Source organism: Pararge aegeria, chromosome 2, assembly GCF_905163445.1.
Source record: "Pararge aegeria chromosome 2, ilParAegt1.1, whole genome shotgun sequence".
Lineage (NCBI taxonomy): Eukaryota > Metazoa > Arthropoda > Insecta > Lepidoptera > Nymphalidae > Pararge > Pararge aegeria.
In genome coordinates this window covers 6,672,747-6,695,297 of record NC_053181.1, presented here as the reverse complement: position 1 = coordinate 6,695,297, position 22,551 = coordinate 6,672,747, and the positions used below count along the sequence as shown (strand labels likewise).

Here is a 22,551-nt window from a genome sequence, read left to right as displayed (position 1 = left end):
CTAAGTCTTTTCCTCTAATACATTGAATATTTTGGTGAACCAAGTTGATATAATTAGAATTAGATTTTTTATTATATTTTTGGTTTAATAGTACATTGTGCGACCCCTTACTATAATTTTTTTCATATATGCCTGAGGGAGACTCAGTTGTCTGCTTTTCTAAGCAAGAGAAAGCCTCTGTTGTCTCCTTAACTAGTTTAAACTAAAATGACTTGGAATAATTTCCAAGGTTTTCATGTCAAAACTATTACACTGCTCAATAAAAGCAGCTGGTTTAGCCAAGTTCTTGGCTGTTATGGTAAAAAAATACGATAGCGAAACAGCTATCTGTTGTTTAAAATAGTGTGATAGGTAATATCTATCTCGGTACAAATTATAAGTAGGATTAGCACATTTGCTAAAGTCTATAACATGAAATTTCTTATTATATGTACATAAATTGTACAAAGTCATATTTAAATTATACCTAATAGTATTTTCTTGGTGTGGCAAGTTATGAAAATAAGGAAATGTGTATAATACAATACTATTTACATTTAATGTATTTAAAGAATCAATAAGTTTAATCAGCTCAGGTTTGTTAACATTCCCTCTATTTCCCATTATGATAATTAAATTAGTTTTACAGTCAAACATATTCCTATTTCTACAAATTGCAGCTACAATAGCTTTTAAATTTGAGTTGGGTAAACAGTAGTTCAAAACTGTGTGTCCATTCAACTGAGAGTTAAGATATAAGCCCATGTTACATCCAATTTCATCGCTGTACATAATTGTTTTTATTGAACTGCTACTATGAGCATTTGCTTCAATAAAGGAATTATTATTAATATTTATGTTTTGTGATATTGAGTTACTTAACCTGACACACACCTTTCTCACATTAGAGGGTGATGACACTGATGACACAAACTGGGGATGACTGCCTATACTATCAAAACTATGGGTAGATAGTGAAGTTAATTTACCACTGGGTTGTTCTGTCTTATGCCATTCATCTGAAGTCTGTGTGTACTCAGATATCATTTGCCTTTGATACATATCAAACTTTACTGCCAGTGTACGTAAAGAAGTCTGTAATCTGGCTATTTGTGCTTCTAGGATTTGTGTGTCAGATTCATAACTTAATCTATTACTTTCTAACTGTGAACTATACATTTTAATTTCATTCAATAATTCTAAACGTTCTTTCTTTGGTTTCAGAGATTTAACAGAATTTTTATGTACTTTTAACAGTTTCTGTGTTTTTTTAATATATCGGTTAACTTTGATATACTTTTTTAGTTTCCTACTGCTGCAGGGATTGACTACTGTATCTGATTTGACTTTCAATAAATTAGAGAAGTTGGTATTAGCAGTAGACATGTCAGCAGCAGCAGTAACCAACTGCGGGGCCCTATCAACTAATTCTTCATATAGGCTTTGAGTGTGTATTGCTGTTGTGTTATGGGCTGCATCTTCCAGTTCGGTGATCTGGTGGTGGGCATCACTTAGCTCCCGCTGCAGGGTAGTAATCTGGCTCAGAGCCTCCTCATACTCAGCACGGCACTCATCAAACCTATTTACTAATAACTGAAGTCTATCCCGCTCTTCTACAATGTCTACATACTTTATGTGCAAATCCGATAGTTCTAATTTTAGTTTATTATTATTCCCAAGGACTTCTAATAATTCCTTTTCGTTTTCGTCTCTTTCATTATTCAATTGGGTGCATAGCTCCTTGCTTGCCTTTAATTCTTTCAGGGCCAATTGTAATTTGGATTGCTCCTGGCGCGCTAAGGCTCTGCGGGTCATCATTTTGTAATTAATTAATTAATGAAACAAGGAGTAATCACCCAAAGAATGCGAAATGACAGGTAGGTTTCGGTATTGCAGTGTATTGTTATAACAATTGCAGCGTTACACTTGGATAACGGGCAATTGCATATACACGTATGTGTTTTTTATGCGCTAAATAGTTGTTTCAAAGCCAAAACAGCTACTAGCACTCTTTAAAAACACCAAAACAGAAGTTTAAATTCAAGTTTTACTAACCTAACTGTCACTTTGTTTACATCGACGAAAACTTTTCTTACGCACTTTTAACACTTAAACTATTAATATATACTACTATTTATTATATAAATTAGGCGATTAAATTGGATTTGGGCACTAAAAACACACAAAATAAATTAAAATAACAAAATAAAGTACAGAGATCTTTGAACAGCTGTTATAGGCGGTGTTGCCACACCAAGATTTCTTCTTCACTTCTTCTATCTTTATCATATATCAACCCTTTACCGGCCCACTACAGGGCACGGGTCTTCTCCCACAATGAGGAAAGGTTAAGGCCACAACCACGCTGGCCCAATGCGGATCGGTGGACTCCACATACCTTTGAGAACACTATGGAGACCTCTCAGGCATGCATTTCCACACGATCTTTTCCTTCACCGTTGGAGCAAGTGATATTTTAATTGATAAAACGCACATAACTTAGAAAAGTGCGTATTGGGATTCGAACTAGGCCCCCCGAAAGTGAGGTCGAAGTCCTACCCACTGGGCTATCACCGCTGCCTTTTCCATAGTATTATACCCGTGGTTTCAGCTTAATTTGATTAGCGACCGCAAGCCGTAGAGTGCGCTCTCCAAACCGCGCTGGGCTGTAAACTTTGCGTCCACTATTTTACCTACTCACTTGTTTAATCTCAATCAATTTGATTGCTCTCACTGTCAGTGGAGATTAAATAAAGCAATGCTTAATTAATAACTAAGCGCGAATACTCAAAATGGGCCTATAGAAGGCATTCGTGATAAATACAATATAAATAAATATACTACGAGAATACACACATCTCCATCTAGCCCAAAAGTAAGCGTAGCTTGTGTTATGGGTACTGAGATAGCTGATGAATATTTTTTTATGAATATAATCCCTACACATCAACACTTATAATATACAAATGAACACCCAGACACTGAAAAACATTCATGTTCATCACACAAACATTTTCCAGTTGTGAGAATCGAACCCACGACCTTGGACACCGAAAGCAGGGTTGCTGCCCACTGCGCCACTCAGCCGTCAACTATAAAACTACAGTTATTACGTTTTTTTTTTAAAATAGTAATGATTAGATTGTACCTTGTATTGTAAGCAACAGTGGTGTGCCCATATCTACAAACACTAGCTTAGACAGTTAACAGATGTTGAAACGGCTAGGCTTGTTTATTTTGCATACTTCCATAGTGTAATGTCTAATTGTTGTGTGGGCATAGCTGCTGATATAGAAACTATATTTATAGTACAGAAAATAGGTGTGCGATCGATATATAAACTTAGCCCAGCGAATCCCTTCGTGCCAAATTTAAAGAAATAGGTATACTTACAGTAGCCTTGCAATATATTAATAATAATATATTCATTATAAAACAAAACATTAGTAATTATTTATAAACAAAAAGTCGATATAACCAATCGACTTACTAGAAACGCACATGAATTAGTGATATCTGCATATAGTCTGAGAGAAGTACAGAAATCCTTTGTGGGTAGGTACGGTAATCGTCTAAAAGCATATAGCTTTTATAACTTGATACCGAAGGTAATATTATATCTACCTTTACCTAAGTTCAAACAATATATTAAAACACATTTAACCAATCGTGGATACTATTGATGAATTCCTTATCGACAAGGCTGCTTGGAAGCAGGCCACTCCGCTCTCATCTCCCACAAAACAGAAAAATTCTAAAGATTGTTAAACTATTAAATTATGTTGGAAAAGAGCAATCTACTGAGTTTTTCAAAACCGGTGGTAGAGTCACTACAAACAGACTGACTTGACGTTTCAAAAGTGCTTGTAAAATATTCCTACGAAATAAATGAATTTTAAATTTGAATTTGAATTGGCGAACCAAGCAGATTGCCCACCTAATGGTTAATGGGAAACCGTTGAATATGACCAGAGTATAACACCGCAGGCATTGCAGCATAAGGTTATTACGTTACAGAATGCAAAGAAAACGTCCTAGAAATTGCCACTGTGTCCGTCAACTCATGTGTCTGTAACTATACCGGCGACCCATGCCCTTCAAACCGGAACACAGAAATGCTGCTTCATGCCAGAAATAAGCATGGTAGTACTACATAATACTACCATATACCTATTATATATTTTGTAGTAGTGTGAGATGGTGGTGAAAAATACATTTGTTAACTTATGAATAGGTATGTTAAAAATAAAACTACGAACGGCGTTGAACATTAGACCACTTGCTAGCATGTTTGACTCCGGCTCACTATGTACCTACTAGGTTAGATACTACTTAGTACTTAGAATACCTGAGTCTAACTAAGATTGTTAGACATTGGGTTTTTCTGACGAGGTCCTTAATAACAATATGGCCTGCATGAGAAAATTTTGCCGTATCCACACTAGGACCTCGGAGAACACACACTGGCAATGACAGCAGTCAGTGGCAGTTATTATCACTAACACGTCACATTAAACCCAAGACGCATTGGAGCAAGGTGATGGCTGTGCTATAAAAAATATAGGTTTCTCCTAGAAACCTTTATTTTTTAGGCCAAAAAAACGTCTACTCATGTCTTCTACAATCGTAATATTCTAAAGAGTAATATAATATGAATGATTAGAACAATTTATTATTCAGAACTGCTACCTAATTTGTCCATTTTCACGATCATTTTTGTATATTTATGTATTAGAACACTATCGGCACAATCCCGTTCTTTTGGTGTGAGACCTGTCTACGAAGGTTGCTTGTAAGAGATTGCTTGTAATAAGGCCGCCTTTGCATGTCTACATTGTGTTGTATAGTAACCATCGTACTGTTTCTGTTCCTTCATGGTATGCGTGCTATAAAGTGTTTCTTCTTTTTATACCTAAATAGGTACGTTGAATTTATTTCTCATGGCTATTGTCTGTTTGAGGCGCCATCTAGTACGATTATCTGAAGTTATTGTTAAACGCCACCTATCAAATAATGTAAAACCTACGAAGTACTACCAACACCTGTCTTGCTTGTTTATGAACTGTGTCAATAGATGGCAGTTTGGAATATAAATTAAATCTTTTTCATTAAACTCTCAATAGATGTCTCTATGAGTTTTTAAAATGCAGTCTTAAACAAAATAAAAAAACTATACAAAACGTAAATTCATTCCAACGAATGCATAATGATAAACGATTCATATTATCATAACGATTCCGTAATAACTATAACAACGATTTTAAACCGTTTTTTTATCTGATTTTATTTTTGCTTTATCTTTAGTAGGTACTTTATCTTGTGTAGGTATTGATTACACGCCATTTCTTGTGACTAATCAATAGGTATTAGCTAGAAATTCGTGTAATCTTTGTCTATTCTTATGCATTAATCATTCAATAATGTAAACACTTCCAGCAGGTGACACATCGCTGATTAACGAATACTATGAAGTTGGAGATAGATATTATGTAGTTGACCTGATCCATCAATTCAAAGTCGCGCAACGCGCTATAAAGGAGGCTAGGTATATTGGAGTCTCAAACAGTCAAAGGATAAGCAAGTTACATTTGCAGTGGGCGGGTCATATCTGTCGAAGGACTGATGGCCGTTGGGACAAACGCGTTATGTAGTGGAGACCACGAGTCGGTAAGCGCAGTGTGCGACGACCTTTAATCCGCTGGGTTAAGGTGGCTGGAAGTGGCGACCTTTAGTCCGCTGGGTTAAGGTAGATGACAAATGCGGAGGCCATGAAAAGGCCATGTTCAGCATTGGACGCTTTAGGGAAGTTTATGATTATGTAGTAGGTACTTAAGTAGGTACATACTTCCTTACCACCTACCGATCTGAACCTCTCCGAGCTGTGCCAATTACGCACATATTTATGAATATATCTTTGAAATGTTTTTCCCCGAATATCTGAGAGACAACCTACCCAAACGCCTTAATGTAAAAATTTGATATTTTAAAAAATTCTTTGAGCACCTTAGAATCACAAATGTAGGGTATGAAAAGTGGTGTGAAACTTCCTGGCGCAACGGTGAGCGCTGTAAAATTAAGTAGGAGGTTCTGGGTTCGATTCGCGGCAGGAGCAATTTGGGAATTTTTAACTTCTGAATTTTCTCTGGTCTGGTCTGGTGTGAGGCTACGGCCGAGGCTAGTTACCACCCTACCGACAAAGATGTGTGCGCTTAGTGAAGCGATTTAGTGTTCCGGTGCGAAGTCGCTTGGAAACCGATTAGGGGTATGACTACCATACACTAACCCGCTACCATCTTAGACTGCATCATCACTTACCGCCAGGTGAGATTGCAGTCAAGGGCTAACTTGTAGTGGAATTAATAAAAAAATAAAAAATAACCCAAAACGTCCCTGCCAGGGAGTGAAACCGGGCCCTCGCACTTATAAGACCACAGCTAACCACTGCGCCAAGGACAAAAAAATAACCTTGCCATCAAATAAGGAAAAGTAATAGTTGATAGGTATACTAACCTACCCGGTATAAGTATTATGTATATTTTATATTTATATATTACGTATATTTATTTAAATTATATATGTATTTGTATCTTTACATGTTGGTATTTATGTATATCTATCAACACTCACAGCACTATCCCGTTCTCTTTCTGTAAGTATCTACAAAGGTTGCCTGTAAGAGATTGCTTGCAGCAATAAGGCCGCCTTTGCATGTCTACATTGTGTAATGTATACTCCTTACTGTTTCTTTTCCTGTATGTTATACGTGCAATAAAGCGTTTCTTCTTCTTCCTCTTCTACCCGGTATACAACTATACATAAAGGAATCCATATTACTAACAAACAATCCAAATTCAATGAAGTTGGTTTGATTAATTAGGATATTAACAAGAAGACTGTCGAAAGCGAAGCCCTCTATAAATACAATCCCCGTTAAATCGTTAGCTATAAGTATATGTCTACTAAGAGTTTGTTTGTTTATATATGTATATTTTACTTATCCCCAAAAATCGACCCGATTAAAAAAAAAAAAAAAAGTAGCACTACTGATTTATAGTAAACTCCCATATAAACTTAAATTGTTCAAACCACCGCGTCGCACCGCCCGCCCGTTGCTCGACTCCTTAGGACGTATTCCAACGTCATAATGTTAAAGAGTAATATTGCTAAAAAACCATAAAAGATTTTTCAAATCCGACTGACAGGTTAAGAACGTGCTTTATCGCATACAAACAAAAAGAAACTCTTCTCCTTTATTATGTGTATTATATTATAACAATAATTTGTAAATATAGATAACTATTTTAAGCTATTTGAGTTTTAAAAAAAAAGGTACAATTTTTACAGAAATAACTTAAATACATAAACCGACGCGACGCGACGGAGCCAATAAACAGACATGCAATAAGGTCATCCTAGGGTTCCGTTTTTCTTTATTGATGTTGCTACGGGCTCATTGAACAGAACTAAAGTGGCGGGTGGGGCACATATCTCGGAGAACCGACGGACGTTGGGGTCCCAAGGTGTTGTAGTAGCGACAACGCATTGAAATCACAGTGTTGGTACACCCACTAGGTGGGCAGACGACATAAAATGAGTCAAAGTGAGTCCCTACAATAAGTAGATAAGTGAAGGCAAAAATGCTTATATACTTTACGAATTAGGTTTCTGATTATTATAGTATTGGCTTTAAGGATGGACGTTGGGGTCCCAAGGTGTTGTAGTAGCGACAACGCATTGAAATCACAGTGTTGGTACACCCACTAGGTGGGCAGACGACATAAAATGAGTCAAAGTGAGTCCCTACAATAAGTAGATAAGTGAAGGCAAAAATGCTTATATACTTTACGAATTAGGTTTCTGATTATTATAGTATTGGCTTTAAGGATGGACGTTGGGGTCCCAAGGTGCTGGAAATGCGACCCCGCAATGGTAAGCGCAGCGTTGGGCGACCCCCAACGAGGGGGGACAGACGACATTAAGCGTGTCGCAGGTAGCCGCTGGATCCAAGCGGCACAAAACCGTGGAATTTGGAACTCTCTACAGAAGACCTATGTCCAGCAGTGGACGTCTATCGGTTGATACGATGATGATGAGTATTGGCTTATATATTTAAATTTAGTTTTATCTAGTATAAGCGGGGATAACCTAGTGGTTAGTAAATTAGTTTTACTAAACTTATACTTATACTTTATGAGCGACTTATTAATTTATTAAAATCCAGAATAGAGGTACGAAGTCGCGGGCGCGATCTAGTTAGCAATAATACGAACATTTTATAGATAGCAAGTGCAATACTTTCAGTTCATGAACGTAAACGGGTTTCCGACAAACATGTTTTCAAGTTAACCTTAACTTTAATCATATTCTGTATACATATGACGTCTGTGGGTGTGTCGATTACATACATACGAGTGTGAATCAAAATGTGACACTAGATATAATGGAAAACTTATTATTTATGTTGCTATCGCGAAATGATAAGCCTTCCAAGTTTAGGTAGCAACAATACTTATTTCTTTATCAAATTTGAACTCACTAGCAAACTTGCAATAATAATTGGTAAAGTATATAAATTTAATCGTTCGGCGGATAGGGTTATTCAAATTCAAAATTTATTTATTTCAAGTATTTTCCTTCTTGATATACCTATCCTCATAAAAGCCCATTATCGGTCTACTACAGGGCACGGATCACCTACGACATTGAGAGCTTAGGCAGTAGTCCATAATGCGGAGTCCATCATGCAGATTTCCTCGCGATGTTTTCTTTCACCAAGCAAGCAAGTTATATTTATTTGCTTAAACCTTAAAACGCATGTGACTTAGAAAAGTTATAGGTGCGTGCCGGGGTTCTAACCAGGCCCCATAAAATGAAGCAGAAGTATGTACTAACAGCTAGGCTATCTACGCTTTTAGTAGATAAAAATAAATTGCACGCCTCATAAGCGAAGCGTTGAGGTTGGCTCTACTCTCGACATTTCAAAAAAAGCAGTTTTCTCGAAACTGAAATTGATTTTTTGTTATTTATATTGCACTTACAGGTTAATTTGAGTACACTAATATCAAGTCAAATAATTTGTCAGGCACATAAAATACCTTTCAATAACAATTTTTTTGTTTAACATAGTAAATAATAACATTAAACATAATCTTTTCTGGACGTCCGTGTATGGACGGGTGTATGTGGCATCAAAATTGGTCGAAAAAATGATCGTATCGGAATAATTTTTTTTTAATTTTCTAAAGTAACACACGACATAATTTCTTAGTTAATATGAGCGTTCAATTCACTGTCGTTAAATTTCCATGTAATTATTCTAGCTAATATTAATTGTAACTTTCAATGTGCAATCATTATGACATTCCCGTGTCTTGTTTACAAAAAATGAATAATAATTAATATGAAAAAAAAAAATTGTAATGAGCATTGAAAGTTTCAGTTAAAAAAATTCAATTTTATTGTGAAAAAAATGAGATTATGAGGCGTGCACTTTTGGATTTTTTTCTATATATTTCGTGGGGTCCGGATTCAAGAGCCCTTTTCAAAGAATTATCGAAAAGGGTTATCGAGTCTTCCGGTAATCTTAGAGCGGGCAGTTACCTTGGCCAACGAATTAGTTTGGCCATCCAAATGGGCAATGCTGCCAGCATCTTAGGAACTGTGCCTCGCTGCGGTGGTTTCGAGGACGTTTTAGATTTTATTTAGTTTTAAATAGTTTATATATAAGTCAATACTAATGATTCTATATTCGGAAACCTAATTCGTAAAAGTATACAACGTGTAAATAAAAACCGAAATAATAATTCACAGGCTTTAGAGGTAACTGTCTCTGAGACTTACCTGTGGCACCGAAACCTAATTGGTTTCGAGTAAACCACTGCCATAGTTTTTACTGAAAGAAATGAGATACAGCATACATCACATGCTAAATTAAAATCATGTGACTCCTGTCACTTTATTAGGTACGCGTAGGTACTAGGCACGTGTCGGTATTTTATCTACAATAGGGTTGTCATAAATAAACACTTAAAATGTTTTAATTCGTGTGTATAGAACAATAAGTATTATCTTTTGATTTAATATTTTTATAGGAAAAAACTTTAGAACTTTAGAAAAATACATATGCATCCTTTAATATTATTTCGTAATTCGGTTACACGTTGTACAATAATGTTTTCTTTCACTTACTAAGTAGATTCTAGCACACGCGATTGTAACAATGGAGAAAAGAAAGGGCGAGTGCTACAAGATAGTCCCTTTGTCCGCTCGCTGCTTTGTACACACGCTGAGTAAGTATGAGTTAAAGCAGAATAGAATCCAAACAAATCTGTCGCCTGTGACAGGTTCTTGCCTAATATAAGATGTGAATTCACATTTGTTTGTATTATAATTATATTTACTTTACTTGTACATGTACCTATGATAAATAAATAAATTTATATAATCCTGCAGCGCCACAAACCAAAAAGAAATATAAAAGAAAACCCCATGGAACCGTTTGTTTTCTGGAACAAAAGGCCTATGTTACTCTCCGTCCTTTCAACCAACTACTACTCCAAAAATGACAATAATCAAGTTAATTATTGGCTTAATTAGTCCGTGAAGGATGGATAAACAAACAAACATACACACTTTCGCATTAATTAGTTACTAAACACTTTATTGCACGCTAAACATAAAATAATACAGATAACAAGGATAACAAATAAATTTGTAAAAATGTAGGCAAGCAAAGGCGGTATATTTTTTTTAAATTGCGCTACAAGATAGCCCTTGACTGCAATTTCAACTGGTAGTAAGATATATATACCTATAATCGGTTTCCACGCGACATCGGCGCGCAAATCGGCATCGGCGGCTTAGTGGCACATCTTTCGTCTCAAGGTAACAGCTAGCCACGGCCGAAGCACTAGACAAAAAGCATTCTCTTACAACGGCAAAGGCAACCTTTGAATGACAGAACCAGGTACTAATTACTAGGCAATAGGTAGCATTGTCCCGCAAGAGAGCGGGACAGTGCTGTAAGAGTACTAATATTTTAACAATGTATATTACATTGTCAAAAATAAATAAATAATTGTATAAGAAGTTTTAAATTAAATTTATTATTCACACATTACCATAGCGGATAAGGCAACCTTCTAGTTACAAAGAGTCTAGAGTGATTCTTAAAGTATCTTGTACGGAAGGGTTCGGAATGCTATCACACATGTTCCAAGGAGACAGACTTCACGATTACAAGGGGAGTAACCTTATAAATTTTAACCGAAGTGGCGGCCTCTAGTAGCAGTAGAGTTTATTGTGATAGCTCGTCCTGGGAAGAACTACCGGCGAGCTTATTTCGGCCTCAGTGCAGCATTGTTGCAATGCTGTGTTTCGGTCTGAAGGGCGTGGTTGGTGTAGATACGGCCTCAGGTTGACGGACACTGGGTTGCGGAATTTTGAACTGTGTGTGAAGAAGTCTATAGACAGGCGATGGTTTAACAATTACGATCAGGTGGGCCATCTGCTTGGTCAGTCAATGATTGCTATAAAACAATGCCAAACCAAATAAAAAAGTCCGTTTTAAAGTTTGAAGAAGACACGTTGTGCCGATTCCATATATCGAGGGAAAAGAACAAGAAGGAGTAACATCATCATCATCATTATCTCAACCAATTGATGCCCACTGCTGGACATAGGTCTTTTGTAGGGAGCTCCACTGATGTCATCTATCCACCTCGTTGGGGGCCGACCTACGCTGCGTTTACCGGTGCGGGGTCGCCATTCCAGCACCTTAAGATCCCAACGACCATCGGTTCTCCGAGCTATGTGCCCCTCCTATTGCCACTTCAGCTTCGCGACTCGCTGAGCTATGTCGGTAACTCTAGTTCATCTACGGATCTCCCTTATTCTGATTTGATCACGTAGAGATACTCCTAACATAGCTCTCTCCATCGCCCGCTGAGAAGAGGAGTATATTAAACGCGACGTATAGTGAAGGTAGATCAGATTGTCACCACCTCGCCCCTGCCAGCGGTATCGTACGAGGCGACTAAGAAAATCAACGGAAATCGGGCAGCAGCGTATTCTATGCTACTTCGAACGTCTACTGCGATCAACCACCCGTGCGCCCAGCGTGGACAATGACAGTCAGACCGACATGTGATTATGGACAAACCCTTTGGGAGAGTTATTTAGTCCAGCAATGGGCTTAAGAATATAGGCTATTGATGACGATGATGATAATATCAAACGTGGCCAAACATAAATCATCTGTATTTTACAGCAACGTGTTTTAAGGAGGATCGTGTTTTAATAGTTACTTTTTGACTGACTCAATTCTATCTCTACACAAGCTCTTGTATGAAATGTAAGTATTAATTACAGCAATAAAGAAATTCCCAATGCTTCTCCTATATTGGGCTTAACATGCTCAGGCTGATAGTGGTTTCTTACAGGAAAAGTACCACGGAAACTGAGATTTCTTAATAATATATAAAAAAAACAAACCGATTTTAGCACTTAAATTTTTTTTTTAAATTCTCCCCAAAACAGTGAACCATTTGTCATGATTTAAAGTAGGTTATACGTAATTATTTAAAGGGCTGGGAAGGGACCAGACGGTGTACTATCGTAACCTAAGCGAGCACTTTCAGATACACCTATATCCAGCAGTAGTTGCAGACAGTCTGTTGACTGATTGATACCTAAGCATAATCATAATAATCATAATCATAATCATTTATTTGCAAAAAACATGTGAAATTATAGATGTTAAAAAAATAATACCGAACAATGTTTTAACCCATTTAAAGGCATGCAAATCTTAACTTAAAAATAATTAAAAACATTCATAATTAGATTACGTCAATTATAATATAAACCTAATGCATACCTTCCCAAGGGATCCCTTCTTAAATTAATGTGTTAAAGTAGCCAGAGAAGCAATAGAAAGAAGTAGGACACAGTAGTAAAAGACGCAATGTATAATTTATATTATAAGAATATAAAGATTCACATGTGTAACATCGTAGTGCCCTTTCTATTTCTACTTCTACTCAAAAATCTGTAACAAATATATGAATAAACACTAATAATAATAAATAAATAAACAATAAATAGATAAATAAATAAATTAACAATAATTAATAATACATAAATAAACAAATAAAAATACTTAATTAAAGTTAAAAGAATACAAAAGGTCTCCGACCACCACATCGGAGGAAATCAGCGCTCCAGGGAGTATATAAAAAAAAAAATGCATACCTTCTGAACACAAAGGTCCAAAAAACCTGACACCCCTAAGATAGTTGTTGATTTATAAATTAACAGGAAGTTTTCCCGAAACCATGGTCTTTGAACTTTTGGAGCCTGTTATGGGTTAAATAAATAAATTACCACCGCTGCCATCTATGGAAGGCGAATCTCGAATCTAACACTACCTTATTTAGTTAATTATACTTAAATACCTACAAAAAGTTATTGTTAACTGCCTTGTTGTTCTAATGTTTAGCATGCTCAATCACGGATATTCAGTAAATTTCCACTAAAGTTATAATACTTACTGATCGGCGGAGATCTGCCATCTCCATACAAAACTCGCGATCAGTTTACAACTGTGACTGTCAAATTATGCATTTTGTATAAAGGCGGCCATTTTTTTAATAGTTTGGCACTGCTACGGGCTACCCCAGTAGCAGGTCCTAGGTCAACTTTTTGGAACATATTAGTTAACTATAAGTTATTAGCACATTTATTTTTTAATGATTAAGTCTAAAGTGGGTCACCTTATTTTGAAGTAACCACCGTTAAAATCTTCAGCACTAGAGGAAACGCTTTGCCGATTAAAAAAAAATATATCCGACTCTTAAATTAACCCAAAATGACTATTGAGATCTTGCTACTGTTCTGTAGCTTTACTGTCTTGTAATTAATCAGATTCCTAAACTATGATATTTAAGCATGCGGTATCTATTTTTAGGTTTTTTTATTTTTTTTTTAGTTCGTGGTCCGTATCTTAAAAGCCCTTTAACTCTGTGTCTATTCTTTGCCCGTCTGTCTCTCTGTCAAGGCACTTTTTGTCAGGATCGCTTGGTGGACTCCTAATAATTCTTGTATGCAGTTGCGACTGTTTAAGGCCACCTTGAAATTTGAATGATTCTCAGAATTTGAGGGTCTCACGAGACTTTATTCTATCCACCGACATGTCTCGAGGGGCAAGTTAAGCCATCCGTGCCAGTTCTTATCACTAACACATACTTATGATTTTTAACATTATGTACCTACATCTATAACTTTAGGATAAGTTCTTACTCTTTGATACTAGGTAATATGTATATGGTTGATGGTTAAACGGCACGTTGGGGGGTGCAGTCGGTTTTTTTTTACTATGCAAGCGTGCAGTAGGTGTGCACACGCTACAGCATTTTACTAAAAAGCCAATTACTTTGGATTCTCAGAAGATAGGTACCGATGAGGTATTTTTTAACGTTGGTCAGAAATGCGGTGGGGATGTGGAAATAGCCAGTCGTGAAGCGATATCTATGAGTACATATCCACTAAAAAAGACCAACGGAATGTTTGTTGTTTATTGTAACACCTCGACGCTAATGGGGTTCTCTCAAGTACATTCTCATTCTCAGTAGGTACAAAAATTACATTAGGTTAGGTATTAGATTAGTCTTAGAAGCAACGAGACAGGCCCCTGCCTCCTAAGATTGCATCCGTCGCTATTCGTAGGTGTTCGAAAAATTTATTATTCACATAGGAATTAACAAAGGAATGTCGAAATAATTTCCACACTAATGATTTATTTATTTGAACCACTTAATTCACGTATTAATTCCAACACTTACGTACGAATATTAAAATATAAACAAAACGATCGGTATTTGGTGCTTATTTGAATACAATGCAACGTGTGAATGTATTCATGATCTTTCACCTTAATTGCCCACTTACTGAAAGAAAGCTTTTATATTTTGTCGTACCTATATACCTATTATGTATGGTAGGTACCAACTTAAACTATTTAGCCTAATTTGACTTTTATTTGTTTTTAAACTGACCACTAACCATATTCTGATTTGAAGACTATGCCATTATTAGGTGATTTCATTTTGTTCTGAATTCCGTTTCCTAATGATAAGAACCAAGAAACGAGGGGAGGAAATTATGCAAGGAGGCTCTTAGCAGCCGCAACTGTAGTTTAATGTCATCACATTCACGCTTACCCCAACGTTAGCGTAACGCTGCCTATTAACGTCAAAATTTGACAAATCCGGAGGAATGTAAATATTTTTAGTTACTTACAATATTATTTTTTTCAAAAATACTGGCCATGCACCCCTAACGCTACGCTTGCTAGGCTTTTAAGGTAAATGGTACTCGTATATTGTAAGACTGTGCCTTGCCGAGTTTTTGAAGTAGCCGACGCACCGCAGTCTTACCGCAGTGTGGGTAGGTAGCTATATTGGTGCGATGAGAGGGATTAGATAACTAATCCTCGTATAATATTGTACGTAATTAGTATTTTGATTGATCTAAGTTATTTAAGTTAAGTAATTAGTGCAAAAATTAAAGATGTACAGTCTTAATGATTAAATAATATACCTATATATTTACCTAGTATTTAGACATTTTCAAATCCACACCTAGGTAGTTTCCAAAATAGCCTGTGGGTGTACTGCAATGTGTATTTAGGTATACAGCGCATGAACTATTTTAACTAAAGATTAAGGTTGGTCAAATTTTCAACCCAGGTGGTAACTGGTAAGGTAGGTGAGTACCTACCAATGTAGCAATTTAATTATCACACTTCGTCGATTTTATCTATGTCACCGCCAGATTATTAGATATAGTTCGTTTCGATATAGGTCGAATTTATCCGTTTTTTAATTAGTTTCCTAATGAATAATAATTATTAAAATAGGTACATACCTACTTTGCTTTCATTAATAATTACTAAAACATGACCACTTCTGTAAGTAGGTAGGTAGTGTACCTATACAACCTGGCAGGAACTTTTTTGCACCTTGTTAATATTATTAACAATATGTTGGCTTAGGACCTTGATAAAGGAACTATAGTAAAATAATTCAACACTATCTGATTTCGAGATTTCATACATTGTAGGGCTACGTGTATATTTTGTCAAAGTATTTATAAATAATCACAAATAAAAGTGTGCACCGGTCATGCACCAGTAAAATTTAAATTGGCCAATGAATTGAAGCAATTGAATCCGAGCAACCAATCAGAGAGCCGGTATGTGGTGTGACTTCGTGGGACGCACCCAGTAGACCGCGATTGTTTAAATAAATTCAGCATTCATGTGATAAACTTGCAACAAAATAGATTTTAGATATTAACTTCTAATACACAAGAACACTGTAAATACATTACAATCAATGGAATACAACAATTCCAACATGGCACTGTATTAATAATTATAAAATAAATTCCGAGTTCGCTAGCCCCGCATCGTATGATCCAGTAGTCATATAAATACGCGAGGACGCTCCCCACTTCTCGCCAAACGTCAAATCTCGCGAAAGCGTACGGTCGCTTGTGCTCTGTGAAAATTATTTTAAAAAATCAGTTCGCGACATTTCGTAAGCTCTCATTATAAACGTCAGTTATAAATTCCAAGTGAAAAATAAGGACGTGTGTGTTCAGTGATATTTAAGATCTTTAAATAATACATGAAGATGTCTTTCAATACCGACATATCGACCAAATTGGAGAACAGCAGGTTAGTACAAAAATCATCCGATAATGGCTGCTTCATGTATCGGCCCTTGGGCTAGTTCTTCACTGCCTTTGTCTTAACCTAGAATAGAGTTTGAATAAAAAATGTTCTAGAAAGAAAATATAAAGATCTCAGTTGTAGGCATGTGGATTGACGAAATCTTGAATTCCTTTCACATTAACATTATGCATCGTATAAATGTCGCAACCTCTGCAATCTGCAGCATATTGGCTGGCTAGAGTTGTGGCGTCACTCCAACGGTGTCGAACGATCTTTTTTTTATGTTTGCTCGACTTTATCGTCAATGAGGTTATCCTGCATTGGGCAGGCTTTATTGGGCGTGCGCAGAGAGCCTGACTCACGAAATATCAATGATTAAACCTTTACTAATTGACCAAACTGTTTTAACAGGTCTTATTACATTTCATGTCTAAAACAAGTCCCTTTAAATTGTATGTAACCTTCATAGTCTTCCAAAAATGTACATTTCGCAATCGATACTTATTTTTTACGTAGCAAATTAAGTTTGGGGTTATCTCAATTACGGTTATATTGAGTCGATAGTTTTAAAGACTGAAGGTCCTGACAAAATAGGTTAATGATGTAACTGTAGCTTTATATTGTGAGAATTTGCTAGGTATGGACATAAGCTAGATTTAAAAATGAATACAAATTATTTATATTGTCACATTGTCAGTACAGAGTACAGAAATCCTTTGTAAGTTGCTCTGCATCCTTCTTCAAAAAATAAAGATGTTGATAAATAGCAGCTTGTTTCATAACAGTTTCTTCCGGCTTCTGAGTATGGAGATTGGCTATTTGTTTTATTTGGTATAAAAATAATTATTTACAAGACATTTTTATTAATTCATATAATATATTCTAGTAGTTTAGTTAATAATAATGGTCATGGTGAAATTTAGTTCCATTGGCATTGCTATTCCTGTTTGCAACCTATCAGTCATTTTAAACTTTATAACGGTTGCATACTTGTATTACAGTATAGTCATAAGTAATTCTATAACTTTACCAAAGCCAATTTGCAGTACAAAGGGCCATGGAAAAGAAAGAAAAACATTAACAAATTAACAAAACATACCATTCAATTAATTAGCACTGAATTCAATAATGAGGTTGTACATGAATCCAATCCAATAAATAAATTAACATCAGGGTCAATTTACTTTATACTTGACCCTAAAACATAACAATTAACTTGACTCCTTGTATGTAAAACTTTTTTAATCATATTAAAACAAAGTAATGCATACAATTGTACATAAATAAGTATAATAGTAAGAAAGCATAAAAAGTATTCATCATCACATGTTCTCTGTATTAACCCAGGGTCAACTGGCCTAACTGATTTTACTAGTGGCCAGTTTAAATGAAACAACTGCAAGGTACAACAAGATTTACATAGTTCAGTTGCCTGATCTCGGGTTTAGGTAAAGATAAACAAATTAAAACATTAATGCTCCAAAATAGGAAAAAAAACCATTGCCATCTAGCCCCAAAGTAAGCATAGCTTGTGTTATGGGTACTTAGATAACTGACGAATAAATTATAAATAAACATAAATACTCGTAATATTTATATGAACACCCAGACACTAAAAAACATTCATGTTGATCACACAAAACATTTTCCAGTTGTGAGAATCTAATCCACAACATTGACTCCAAAAGCAGGATCACTGCCCACTGCACCACTCAAGTCTGAAATAGGAACAGTTTTGTGGGTTCTTGTAAAATTTGAATCATTAGGTACATTAGAATTAGTTCCTTATCCTAAATTCCTTACTTGACAACCTATCATTTTGAGTTCTTACAATATTTCAGCTAAGTTTTATTATTTATATTGCTTTGATCCCAAAGATAGTATAGAATCTTAAGTTATGTTATATATAAGACAAATACCTCCACTTTGTCCCCTTTACTCATTTGCATGTTAGATGTTATCAAAATGATATGCAAATGATGCTAAAGCAGTGTCAGCATCTGTCAACCTGTATGTTTACTCTTTTATGTAACTACTTGCAAAATTCATAAATGCCTTTGTGTTAAAAGACACAAGGCCACTTTGAGATTAAATTTAAAAGAGCTGCTGATAAAATTTATGAACATGCTCTATTGTCGCATTCTGAAGTAACTGTAACTACACTGTATGAATTGTTTGAACATATAACCATTTATATTTAATATAGGTTGAAGAGTATTATATTTGTTATCGGTAAAAACCCATCTTTATGAACATATTAGAAAACAAAAATAATACATTATAGAATAATTGAATTAAAAGAAATATTATAAGTTACACCAAAAGAGGGAATCTACATATTATATAGTTCTACTTGCCGTTTGTTTAGTAGTAGGAGATTTGGTTTCACCCACACAAACAATGTCAGTTTATGCTGGTGTAGCCGGCAGAATTAGTTACTAAGGAAGTAATACCTAGGTAGGTACCCACATAGTTTAATATATGTGGTACATATTTATATATTTAACTATATGAAGTTTATTAGTAAACTAGCTTTAGTCTAGAGATTTCTTTCAAAGTTAGGTGAATTGTTTTTTGTGTAATGTAGAGGTGAAGCTAGACATGTTGTACTCTACATGATTTACATCAATACAACTTACAGCAATTTAAACCCATATTGTCTGTCACATCACTTAATGCATCAGAAGACACTGTATATCACCCATCTGAATCAGTCATTCTTTTGGTAAAAATTACTGAAATCAATTATGTTTCAGAGGATCTGGGATTTCAATTTTATGATTCTGAAAAAATCAAAAGATTCCACATACTGAATGAAGCTGTTTGCACTTTATATTTAAACCTAAGTGCTTTCTTTATCGCTTTTGATTGAATTTTGAAATTGATTATGACGACATTTAACTGCATTAAATGTTTAAATCTTTACCTTTATGGTGCCAGGCATTCTGTATCTTCCAAAGTAAAAGTTACCGTTAAGATATGTTAGATACCTGCTTTATGCTTATTTTTTCCTGCACGCATACCATAAAAACTTATTTGGTTCTGGGTGTGTACAAGGCCCTAGGGGATGATAATAAATATTCTTATAAGAATTTGTATGCAGACAATTTATAGGATTAAATAATATCCCTCTAAAAATATTTTATGTAAAGTTGTTTTCCAAAACTCACAACTTTACAATACTTTCACTGTTGAAACAGTTATGAGATCATATGTAGAGCCCAGCCTCTAGCTTAGCACAGATTTGGGCTGTGCTAGTGTGTAGCTTTAACTGTCACATTTATAACAACAAATAACAAATAAGACTACTTATAAGTCCTGCCTCTACGTGTCTTGTTAAAACAGTATTGTTTGAGCATTTTGTGTTTGCATAAACTTTTCTATATGGATGGAAATGTTATGTAACATGACAGTTTGTCCTTGCCTCATGTTATTTGTCATAAATGGGCATGTGACAAGTTCCATAATTCCATATATTTGTCCCCTAATTCCAAAACTATCTAATAGCTATATACTCCATGTACTCGATAGCACATGGAGGATTCTTTTTAGTTTAAATCATGTTATATCTATATTGAGACGGAGTAGGCCAATTTGTAAATTAGATTAGGTTGTCCTTGATTAACTACAATGTCACATTCTATTGGATTATGCCTCATGACCAAAATTCAGTCATATTGAAAGATAAGATTCAGTTATTAAATCTTATTTAGCTGTGGCCAGTGAACTAGTCTTCATACAGACAGACAACAAAGCACTTGCCTACTCTTTATGTGATATTAATGCACTGATGATTCCGCCCTTCTTCTCTTGAATAACCTTAGGCCAGGGACACCATGTACAGGTTTTTTAAAATACATTACTTCAAATATATTTATCAAAGGTATTTTTTTTATTTTAATTTCCTTTAGTGAAATTAAAGGAAATGCAATCAAAAAATAAAAGGCACAATTAAATTCATTATCATTGAATCTAATATTTTTTTGCCCCAACCCCATGGTATCTTGTTTGCATGGTTTACCTATGGATATTACATGTATATGTATGTGTCCATAAGTCCAAGATTTTAATATGGTCTTGCATCTCAAGTAACAAATGACATTCATGTAAATAAATTTGTTGATGAATCTGTTGTAATCTTATAGATATTCTAGAAAAAGAAGCTTTTAAATCAAATCCAATTCCATTATGTCACAGTAGCTAAGTTGCCATATGTGTTTAGGTCTAAAATTTCAATGAACACATTGAAGCATGTCCTAATATATCATCATCATCACCACATCAACCCATTAGTACAGTTCTCCTCCCACAATGAGAAATTAAGTCGGCAGTCCACCACGCTGGCCCAGTGCGGATTGGTGGACTCTAGACACCTTTGAGAACATTATGTAGATCTCTCAGACATGCAGGTTTCCCCACGATGTTTTCCTTGACTGTTGAAGCAAGTAATATTTTAATTACTTAAAACGCACATAACGTAAAAAAGTTGGAGGTATGGAGGAGGGATTCGAATTCGGCCTCCCGAAAGCGAATCAAGCTCCTATCCAATGAGCTTTGACTGCTTCAAAAAACCATAATTTATTGAAAATATCTTTTACCAAAGTTGTCTGAATAACTTATTAATTTTGATTCTCCATTGTTACAGGAACAGCTTGAAGAAAATTGCGCGAAATGACAACACTGAATTCTCTAAACAGAGTGTCTTGAACGACATGGAGAAGTTCGTCAAAACGGTAAACACCATGGACGAGACGGTGCTGGTGCCATGTCGATTGATGAACCTGCCACAGGAAGGTGACGATGACCCGTTCAGCCTATTCGCTATGCTGAACGATTTGAAGACTGAATTGTTGTGGGCGGGAGAGGCAGAGGAGCAAGTAGAGCGTGGAAGGCGTATTAGTGACATAAGTGACACGGAGAGCGACGCTTCAAGTGCTGCCGGAGACTCTGGAATAGACGGAGAAGACGAAAGGGAATCCGCAGCCAGATCCGCCGCTGCCTGTCGACGTCACCTTAGAGGACTCCGCTACTGTCTACGCAATCTCACTGCAGCCGCAGCACACCTCACAAGATCCTATCAAGAAGAAGTAGGATCACCTGTGTAGACTCAAAACGCTTTTTGCCCTGTGATTGAAACCTCTCCCACACGTTGTACATATAGGTTAAGCGGCCCACTGTAAATATAGGTTATAGGGCTGGGGCGTGTATGGGGAATCTCAGTAAGTTATGTGGTTATTATTTAAATAAACTTAATTTTGATTATTTCTTTTGTTTTCATTTAGTTTTACACATTCCTAAACGCTTTGTGTCTTAAGTATACGTATTTAGAATGTGTTGTTGGCATTTTACAGAGTGTTATTGATGAAGTTATTTCGATTTTGTTTGAAAGTTAAGCCACAGGGACTTTTGACTTTAATCTATCGTTTCATATGGACAACGAAATGTCATGATTTGGCAACAGATCCTCCCAAGTTTACAAGGTTTCAAACGAAGCACCAGATTTACATTATTTCTCAATTTGGAATGGATGTGTCATGTACCTTGATAGAGCAGTACTTTTCTCATACAAGGCAACCAAATAGACATATGGCCTACAAATCACAGATCGATGGTACTTTAAAGGCCATGTTAATATATCAGATTGATGATGCTATTTTGATAAAACTTTTGCAAATTCAATAACTTAATGTGTTTTTGACGGCTTGTTAAAGTGCTATCTAGCATCTAGCTACTTTGTTTGACTCCCATTTATATCGCACCTCTCCTTTTTTCCTTTTGTGTACACACGATAAGAGACTGCTTTGAGTGTCTTTGGTTTAAAAAAATCACCTAAGGGC

The 22,551-nt window shown here is 35.7% G+C and overlaps 1 protein-coding gene across 1 annotated transcript; it reads left to right on the top strand.

The window, feature by feature from the left end:
• Positions 1 to 16,477: 16,477 nt before the first annotated feature.
• LOC120633999 (mid1-interacting protein 1-B) lies at positions 16,478 to 21,976 on the top strand. The gene is made up of 2 exons (XM_039904436.1): positions 16,478 to 16,717; positions 21,360 to 21,976. The coding sequence occupies exons 1-2, from the start codon at positions 16,668 to 16,670 to the stop codon at positions 21,817 to 21,819; spliced, it is 510 nt and encodes a 169-aa protein (XP_039760370.1). The 5' UTR covers positions 16,478 to 16,667; the 3' UTR covers positions 21,820 to 21,976.
• The last annotated feature ends 575 nt before the right edge of the window (positions 21,977 to 22,551 follow it).